The 10,374-nt window shown below is 39.6% G+C and overlaps 1 protein-coding gene across 3 annotated transcripts in view; it reads right to left on the bottom strand.

Annotated features, from left to right (window-relative positions):
- Positions 1–304: 304 nt before the first annotated feature.
- The window catches only part of NBEA (neurobeachin), a 615,556-nt gene continuing 605,486 nt past the window's right edge, over positions 305–10,374 (bottom strand). For all 3 annotated transcript variants that reach the window (XM_014591554.2, XM_014591555.2, XM_014591556.2), the window contains 4 exons: positions 9,241–9,342; positions 6,370–6,566; positions 5,454–5,605; positions 305–2,146 (listed from right to left, as the gene is read on the bottom strand). In XM_014591554.2, coding sequence (XP_014447040.1) covers positions 2,056–2,146; positions 5,454–5,605; positions 6,370–6,566; positions 9,241–9,342 — 542 coding nt within the window. In that variant the 3' untranslated portion in view covers positions 305–2,055. The remainder of the gene's footprint in view (positions 2,147–5,453; positions 5,606–6,369; positions 6,567–9,240; positions 9,343–10,374) is intronic.

Raw genomic sequence — 10,374 nt, 5'->3', positions numbered from 1 at the left:
ATACCCTTCATTAATTTAGTCTCTTTTAAATGAAATAAAGATAACCCCCAAAGTAGATATGTACAATACACAATGAGGGCTGTTTCCTTCTGGTCACTGTTGCCCCAAATCCCCACCAGATGGTCAAGCCAAGCAGCTCGCACTTCAGCAAATTAAAGAGCCTCATTAGGACTCGACTTCATGTTCTTAGAAGCTTTAGGCCTTTCTAGGAGGTGATGTTGATTTCTTAAACTTGTATGACAACAGAAGGAATGCATGTGAGTAAAGTGTCCAATGAAATGTGAAACAATCAGTGAATTCTTTGCATATTTTATTTTTCTTTTTTTGATTTCCAACTCACACACATCTGGCATATTTTACATCTTTGCAATAAAACATGGTTACAATAGCTTAAGGAATTTATATATCCAAAATATTTCACCATGATCTCAAGATGAAATGAACTTGTCTTCCAGATGTTCAGTATCCTCCCAATTCTAAGCTACGAACTCAAGATATTGCTTACAGCCTGGTGATGAATAACTTAATCATTACGCTGATTCCCCATAATTTCAGAATTTCATAAATACAAACAACAATGAAGAAGGAATTCAGTGCTAAAACTTACTAATACAAGGTGGATAACAAATAAGTAATCACATCAATAAATAATGATATGTTTCTGGTGCAAAGTGCCAATACAAAGAACCCATTATCTTGTTTTATCTTTTTAAATAAATGACTGCAAGTGAGTGTAAATTCGGAGAAAATTACATTCCTGTAACATGCCTCATAGCCCTACCGACACAATATGTACATCTATGACGATACAGTCACCAAATATACAAAGAAGAAACATGAAGAAAGTGGATATACCCCTGGGTGTATGACTTGATCAGTACCATGTATGGAAAATCATTTGATAGCCATCATTTTATTTCATAAAAGATAAAGCGCCTTAGGCTAAGGGTGTGGCTTCAGGTGAGAATTTCACAAGAACCTAAAAGAAGAACCTCAGTTATTACTGTAATAAAGTTCGACTTGTTAAGTAAAGAAACTAAGCTACTCAAGAACCAAAGTGGGAAAAAGAAAAAAAGTCAGCATCAGATTCTCCCCACAGTGTATACACGCTAAGCCAGCGGGATGACTCTGGACTAGATGTCCGGTGTTGGGGAAGTCATTACTATGGAACTAACGATCATGACTCCTATTTATACAGGAAAAACCAGGACCTCATCCCTAAGCCCCCTTTCTGCTGTGTCTTCAAATTATAAAGGGTAGGGCTGAATTTTCTTTATATAAAATACCAAAAATGGCAAATAATGGCTTAGTATCCAAATGCTTTATGAGCAAAATTTCACTTAGAAGGGATGAATTTAGATTAAAAAGTGCAAACCATATTTTGGTGAAAATGTCAAAAATTACAGATTGAGCCCAAATTCAACCCTTTCATACAAGCTGTGTCCTTGGACAGATCTTTCTGTTTCCTAGTGTGAATGCACCTGTTCCATCAAGACTTCAGGAGTAAGGAACATGCAAGTTGTAACTCCACAATAAAATTAAGAAACGTTTTGTTCTTTATACAAGGTTTTACTTTTACAAAAGTATCCCTTTAAATAAGATGCATCTGATGTACAAAGTATCAAACGTGGTTTTTTTTTTAATTTTTATTTTTTTCCTCAGCTTGAAAAGAGGCTGGAAATGGGATGCAGGTTAGGTTCAAAGCTTCAACTTTGTAACGACTGGACACAAGGTTCCTCAGAATTGTCAAAAGTCTCTTGTGACGCATCCTACAACCTTTTCTCAATAAACAACAATATATGAAATAATTACCAAAACATCTCCTAATTCATATAATTTACATGATATAAGCTTGCTTGACAGCAGCTGGTGTTCGGTTGTGAAAAAACACACAAAGTAAAATGGTTGCTGACTACGGTGTACAGCTATTGCTGGGTGTGATGGGATGTACAAACAGAGGTCGATGGAGGCGAGTCTTTTCCACCAGAGATATTGCCTTTCCATGCAGCACTTGTGCTCTCAGCTTTCCCTTGGCTTTTGGCTCTTCATTTGTCTTCAGTATCTGTTCTGATGCTCATAATGCCACCGATTAAAATCTATATTAAAAGCTACAATGCTACCAGAAGCCATGCCAGTAATCAGGGTCCTGCAAAAGTAGAGACAGTAGTTAAGAATGGCACAAAATCATGTATGTGGCTGCTATTTACACTAGGCGAGACCACCACCGCAAAGTTCACTGAGTGAGGTCTGTGTTCACTGACACAGGATTAAAGTTTCCGAGACCAACAGACGACGTAATGGTTACTGGTTACGGAGCTGGATTCCCACATAGTTGGCTGCTGTTCCAGTTCTGGGTCCGGCCACCTGAACTTAACGCCGGATGTGTGGGTATGTGTGCCCAAGAACCCGAGATGACAACGGAGGTGAAAGGATTGTGGCGTGGCTATCTCCCCTGGGGGGTGATTTCTCACTTTCTGTCTCTCTCTGGCTCTCTGGTGAGTGCACACATCATACAGCAAAAATCTCTCCTGAAAAAAAATAATAATAAAAAACAACAGACGAAGTTAAAAGCAAATTTCCTCTCAGTTCTGCTGAGAGAAGCTGAATCAGTCCTGGGCACATCTGTGTTGCCCATCTCTGCTGGGGAGCATTGGACAACCACGTGGATCCACAGCTTCGAGCCTCTCCTGGGCACCCTGCTTCCTCTTAGCAATCGTCCTTGCGCCTATCCACTGCCTCCTTTTGGACATCGCTTGGCTATTCTGAGGATTTCTGGCTTTTCTTCCTTTCTCTCTGACCTTTATTAGTGTCCTTGAATCACTCCACCCCTTAACGCTCCACACTGTGTCCTTAGACATATCTACAATGGCATCTCCTTCTGAAGTCCCCAGTGTTGATGTCCCATTGTCCAGTGATGTCCCCACCAGCTATGTCACAAAGAGCTCAGCTTCAACCCATCTGCCCTGCATTACCATCTGCCTACGGACCTGGCTAGTCTTCTGTTGGTTAAGTTACCCTTGTCCTCTCTCCCTGATGCCTTCCAGCCCATCCAGCCAGCCCTCCAGCCATGACCCTTCTTTCTCTGGGATGGCTCCTCCCCAACCTCACTGCCCCAAACTGAGCTCAGGCCTCACAGTCTTCAAACAGGCCAAGTGTTACTTAACTTTCAATCAGACACCTCATCGGGTAAATACTTTTTGATTATAATCTGCCAGTTTATAGTTTAAATGGATATGCTACTGTTTTAACACATTGGAGACATCATAAAACAAAAACGATCAAAGGTTTGAGATTAAAATAGAAATACAAACTTGGTTAGCATCTTTCCTCGTTCTTTTTGGAAACTCTAATGCTATTGTAACTTTGACTATCCTCTTAGATCTACCCTCTCTGTCTAAGCCTGGTGAATGGATGAATGTTCAGTAAAGTCTTTGTTGCTCTTCCCAGCCCTCAAGAAGACTTAATTACTTCTTTTTCCTGTTATTCTGTTCCTGCTTCCCTTATACAGTATTATGAATATTCGAGCTCTTTGGGGGTCAGTAACATTGTTATGTACTCTTAGCCCTTTGCGTAGTATTTCACCCATGATGGTGGCTGCAAGTGTTTGCAAAAATGAAGACATGGATGAGTAAGAATATCAGGGAGTGGCCAGCAGGTGGTGTGGTGGTTAAGGTGATGGACTTGCACATGGCCAACCACAGTTCAAGTTCCAGACCTGGTGGCTTGCTTTCTCACTCTCCTTCTCGCTCTCTTTCTCTGGTGAGCACACGTGTTCTAGAGCAAACTTTAAAATAATAATAACAAATAAAATAAATGAAGGATGTGAAAAATATCAGGGAGAATATTTGAACTATTTTAGAACCCAAATTATTTCCAATTCTTTAGAAACCCAATGCATATACAGATGAATAAGAATGCCCTACTTTACAAGTATGGACTGCAGCACTTTAGGACACTAAAAATAACCTTACACTTTCTTTAAAAAACATTCTGGGCTGCAGAACAAACACCTCTTCTGCAGACTAAATTAAATTACACTATTTTTTCTTGATGACTTCACTGCCATTTTACTATATTGTGAAGATACTTTGTTAAATTTTTTACATGTATTAACATTTAAAATATTTGTATTTTTAATTTGCTGTAGGGTACACGGGCTCACAGAAAGAGCCAGAGAGAGAAGGAAAGTGAAAAAGCACTCCGTGGGAGTATGGCCATGTCACAGTCCCTGCTTCTCCATGATCTTCTCAGGATTTGGGGCATGCATGTACAATTGCCTGGTGTGTTTTCCAAACTGCCGAGTCTGGGAATTGAACTGGACACTCAGACATGAGGGATCCAGCTGCCTTCATATCACTATGCTAGTGGCTAGTCCCTATTAAAATATTTCAAAACTGATATTCTTACAGAAGGAATATTACATATAGTTGAAAAAAATCAGCTAACAAGTTTATTTTTGTTAAAAGTATTGCAAAAAAAGAGAAATTACATGCCATATTAAGATTATACAGTTTTAGTTTATTTGCCTTTTTAAATAATTATTTAATTCCATTTGTTATTATTATTATTATTATTTTATTTTAAATTTGACCAGAGAGAGACACAGAGGGAAAGAATGAGAAAGCAAAAAGCAAACTTCCAGGTCTGGGACTTGAACCACAGTCAGCCGTGTGGGATTCCAGTGCCTTTAACCACCATGCCACTTGCCAGACCCCTGTTTTAGTTTATTTTTAAAATTTATAAACTTTAGATTTTATATTCCTAATATTCTTTTCACTCTATAATAAACCCAATGGTGAATTTTAGAAAATAATAAAATCTTGTAGCAAACCAAAGAACAATGAAAAATCATATTAATGTATTAATGTTAATACTCTTTCCAAAAAAGGATTAGAGTATCTTAGGGGAATACATAAATAGAACATAATAACACAAATGAGAGGTGGATCAAAAAAGGGAGGAAAAGACTTTCAGGTAATGAGTGTCTTGAATTTTTAAGAGGGAAGCCAGCTATAGTCTACACTATGCCTATGGGAAATTGGTTAGTTAGAAGTGGGTCTCACACTGAAAGCCCCTCTGCTGAAAAATACATTTGCTTTATATACGTTAGACCCCAGGAGGCCTCTGAGTCTAGGTGAGGAATAGAGAACTGAGAATTTAGTGTGAATTAATTTAGGTCTTGGCCCATAAAAATGTGCCCAGATGTACCTGGTCTTCATCAGATCCCACTTTTCTTTTCTTTTTTCTTTTGTTTTCTTTTCAGTGTCTTCCTTGATTTTCCTTTTGAGTCCTTTGCCATAGAATACTTACTCCTCCCCTCAACTAACTCTTTTCTGTGCTAGTCTCCCTCTGTCTGGATACTGGAATCCTAATCCCGGCATATTCCACCGTGGTGGTCCACAGTGGTCGTTCTATGACAGGTCTCAGGATTACATTGCCCCTGGGCAGCTCACCTCTGGTCGTGGGATAGGTCCATCGCTCTAATGCCAGCATCACATCCGGGATAAATGTACAGCTGCTTGAAGTCACAGGCCTGCCAGACCTCTACCACTCCATTGTCCCCTCCTGTCACCAGGTTCTGCCCATCGCTGCTCAGGAGAATGGCCTTCAGAAAAGGCAGAAAACCAAACAGTTCTCTCATTTTTTTCCCTCAGCAATCGACAGTCACCACTCAAGAGCACCCACTACACTTCCCTTGTAACTATTATCTACATTCCGCCATTGTCCAAATTTTCTGAAGTGCAGTCCATAGAATTTTCAATGTAGAATTCATCAAAGTTTTCACACATACAAAAGAGCTCATTAAAACCAACCTAAATTATACAATTATGGAAGTCCCAAAGAGAACATCCAGGAAGAACTTGATAATTTGGTGACATGATGTTCTGCTAAGTGCAGAATGATAATGATGTCGAGACTTTTAGAACAAAGAGCAGAAGCAAACTTCAAACCAGTTTTAATAATGATAAGCCAGCAATTATAATTTGCTTGTGAATGAAGGGCACTTGGATACATGCAAGTTTAGTTTAGGGATATAAAGATAAGATTCTTTGATATTAAGCTCACTTTTAATGTTGTGAGGGGGCAGCACTGAAACAATTATTTGTAAAAGGAGCTTAAAAAAAGGGTCCGATCTCTAACCAAACAGCAGCTATTATTCCTAAAGTCTAATTCACTAAGTTAATTACTTTGGATTAAATTAACATTGGGTTAGTTCAAAATATCACTCTACATACATTTATATGCATTTTAAACCACTACATATTTATCTACATACTAGAGAAATTCTATATGATCATTCAATGTAAAAACAATTGATCTTTAGTCTTTTGGCCTGGGTTTTATTTCGCACCAAGCATGCAGATTTACCCGTGTTGAATCATTGATCTCCATCTGAGCCAAAAGTTTCCCATTAATGCTGAAATTGCTGAATCGTCCTCGTTCATAGTATATGATACAGTGGCCTTCACTGGAGACGGAAATCAAGCGTGGGAACAAGCAGTTTTCTGGTCCTTCAAGGGCTCTCAGCAAATCTCCAGTGATTGTGTGGACAAGGCAAGGGCCCTCTGCAGAGTGGAGGACATTAATGGCCAGAGTTAGTTCCCACCAACCCCAGAACCTCACTGGGGTATGCACCAGATTTGTGGAAAGAAGCCAGAAAAGGAAAGAGATACATTGGCCGGGGCCAAGCATGGACATTATATTTAACCCAAGCAAATACAGAATAAATGAAAATAATATGCACGTGGAGACCAGCAGTTGACGTAATGACTATGTCGCTGGACTCCCATAGAGTTGGCCATGGTTCAAGTCCAGGACCCAGTGGCTTGAACTTACACCAGGCACGTGTGCGTGTGTGCCCAAGATCCCAAGAGGAGAATGGAGGAGAAGGGGTTGCAGCATGGCCATCCCCCCTAGGGGATGATTTCTTGCTTTCTGGCTCTGTCTCTCTGTCTTTGTCTGTTTTTCTGGCGAGTGCACATGCCCTAGAGCAAAAATATCTCCAAAAAAGAAAATAACACACATGTAACACACACACAGGTACTCCAGCTTCTTTATTGAGGTGAATACTTGGTGTTTTCCTTTGTCAGATAATATTCAGAATAAAAGGCTACAGTTCATAGATTACATGAGAATAAGTCTATGAAATTGTTTCTGAAGCTGATTTTAGAAATTTTTTCCAAGTTTAAGAGATTTATCACAACAGTTACTAGTTTTCCCTACTAGCATAAAATTTTAATATTGCACCACATAAATACATTACTATCAAATACATTTTACCTTTTTCTATAGCCTAGACATAAAGCATAAAAGTAATATTAAGAAAATTAATCAAGTAATTCAGATTACAGAATCATTTTTTTGTCTTTTAATTAAATGAACAGTGAGCCAAGAATGTGAATGTAGTATGGGGAATGACTTATTTTACCCCATTTTTGTTGTCCTTATAGAAATTGTGTTGAGGGGTCAGCAGGTTGCATGGTGGTTGAGGTGCTAGATATCCACATGACTGACCACAGTTCTAGTCCCAGACCTGGCAACTTGCTTTCTCACTTTCCCCTCTCTCTTTCTCTGTGTGTCTCTCTCTGGTCAGATTAAAAAATAAAAATAATAAATAAAATTTAATAAATATTTCTTTAAAAAAGAAATTGTGCTGATAAAAAACATACTACTTAAGCTCATAAAAATAATTGATCAACCCGAGAGGAGAATGGAGGAGAAGAGATTGCGGCATGGCCATCCCCCCTGGGGGGGGGTGTGAAAAAAAATTGATCGATATAGCTTGATGTTGTACATCCAATCATTCTTCCCACCAAAGGAAAAACCCCACAAAAAACATGGATTCATATTTTTATTTTTCATTCAATTCATTTGAATAGACATATTTTACAAAACAAGTGATATCATACGGCTAAGTTTTTTCTGATTACTAAAGTAATATGTGCACTATACAATAGATGAAAAAAGAAAATAATAATCACTTCCATGTTTCACCTGTTACACACAGAAAGTTAATTTTTTCCCCCTATGCCTACCAAGTGTTACTTATTTTCTTTCTTTTATTTTTTAAAAAATAATTTTGCTAGAAGGCATGTGTGCTTGCTGGAAAGAGAGAGGGAAAGTGGGAAAGAATCCCCCCCCCTCCATGGGGAATGGCCATGCCACAATCCCTTGGCCTCCATTTCTCCTTTGAGGATTTTGGGCGAGCATGTACATGGGCCTGTTCTGTTTTTCAAGCTGCTACATCTGGAACTTGAACTGCACAGGTGGCCATGTGGAGTCTAGCCACCTTAGCCACTATGCCATGTGCTAGTCCCTATTTTCCTTTTATTTAACCTTACAGGACAGAATTATATTAGATATATTATTACTTTTCTTGCTTTTTTAAAATTAAAGATATTTATAGAAAATAGTCTATGTGGCTATCTCTGGATTATCAGCTCTTAGATACTAAAATGAAAAAAATAAACATGGTTCCTATATTTGCACTGTATCTGTTATCTATAAAGCAGACAGGAAAAGCTCTAGAAAGCACATTTAATCATTTCATCACAATTTTAAAAACTTCAATGCTTCCCACTGTACCTCTAATAATCTGAAGACTGCAAATCCTTGTGCCCGGGCTGGCCCCACCCACCTCCTCAGCCTTCTCCCTCTTTGACTCTGCTGCACCGTCACTACCCTCCAGCTGGTCTCCTTTCAGTTTTTCCTACGCATCAGGTTCCTTTGTGCCTCAGAACCCTCTGGGGAGGAGGGTAGAAGGGTGGTACATGGGCTAGAATAGAACTCAAGTTTCCTGACTTCCTAAAACAACACTTGCACAAATATCAAGAGAACCAAACAAAATCTTACTTCCTTTCAATCAACCTCTTATAAAAAGAGAGACCAGCAGAGCAAGGTGGATCTGAGGTGGACGACCCATGGTCCTGCGCCTCAGAGATAGTTCACCTTGTCTTATAAACATGCTTTTTAACCGCCACATCATTTGGATGTAACACAATTCAATATACCAGTGCTATGGTTAGAATGCCGGTGGCCACAAACCCTACACATGCATACGTATTTCATATTAGTACTAGTCAATATTAATAATAAAACCAAACAGCTGCAAAGAACCTAGGGATTCCATTTATCTGTGGAGAAATTCATAGAACAAAGAAGTCATAAATCATGCTTAGCTGGAAAAACATAGTACTTTTTTTTAAAAAAAAATCTAAAATGAAAGAAATGATCTCTAACCTTTAGCACCACTGATAACAAGTCCAAGTTCTGCACAGACAGAAACACAGACAACCTCGTGGTCATGGCCGGTGAGGACAGCTCTTGGCGCAGGATAGTCACCTGAAAGAAAAGAGCAGCAGGGAGTCACCACGGACCACCATTTCCAGAGGCAGGCCACCGTTCACTAAGCGCATTTACTAGCCGCGTGACCACGAGCCTGTTCTGCAGCCTCCATCTCCTCCTCTGTGAAATGGGCGTAACCACCACACCTCCTGCACAGGTGGTGACAGAACATCACAAAGGCGGTGACAGCTATTCTTTTTCTCTTGATCATTATTACGAAACAGGCACCAGGCCTGCCAAGGCATTTGTGTGCATTATCTCATTTAATTAAGGTAACATTCACATGAAATAGGTACTCTTGTCATCCCATTTTATATGTAGAAACCCAAGGCTTTGCAAGGTTATTCAATGTCCCAAGTTCATACAGCTAGCAGGTGCTGGAATTGAAAACCCAGAGCTATTTAATATGGAAACCCATGCCCTTATCCATCTAAAAATGATCCCTACAATCTCTGATAAAACAGCCCTCTTGCGGGGGGCTAGAAGGAGGCAGCAGGGTGGGTGTGAAGCAAGCATTAAAGAAAAGGTAAGTATCTTAATTCTTCCCTAGGCATTATTAGTACAAAGAGGGTTAAAAAGTTCAGCTGAATTTGACTTCCTAAACCTCATGCTAAGTGCTCTCATAAACATTGAACACATGTCTTCTAAGTGAGAGTGTTTTTCTAAGTAGGCTAGGATTTGGGAGTAAAGAGATAAAAGGTATAAGCTGAAACTGTTCAAAACACATCAAATGACTATGGCCTTCCACAGGCTTACTGCTTGAGGCGCTCAGCAACAGGGGAGGAGGGACAAGCGCACGTGCGCAGAGCAGGGCAGGAGGAAGACACTGCTACGTGAATGAAGAGAAGATGGGAATACTTGGCAAATCAACTGCATGCATGTAAGACAGTGTGAGAAGGACCTGCAGAGCTGAGAGGACATCATGCCCAACAATTTCTGGACTGGGAAAAGTATGGAGAGAAATCAGGTTAGGAAGGAAATGAGGAATCCCTACAGACTTGGGGTATAGAATGTAGAAGAAAGGGAAAG

The sequence above is a fragment of the Tupaia chinensis genome, unplaced genomic scaffold, assembly GCF_000334495.1.
Source record: "Tupaia chinensis unplaced genomic scaffold, TupChi_1.0 Scaffold000597_1, whole genome shotgun sequence".
NCBI lineage: Eukaryota > Metazoa > Chordata > Mammalia > Scandentia > Tupaiidae > Tupaia > Tupaia belangeri.
The sequence above is the reverse complement of the archived record's forward strand: the minus strand, read 5'-3'. Positions and strand labels throughout refer to the sequence as shown.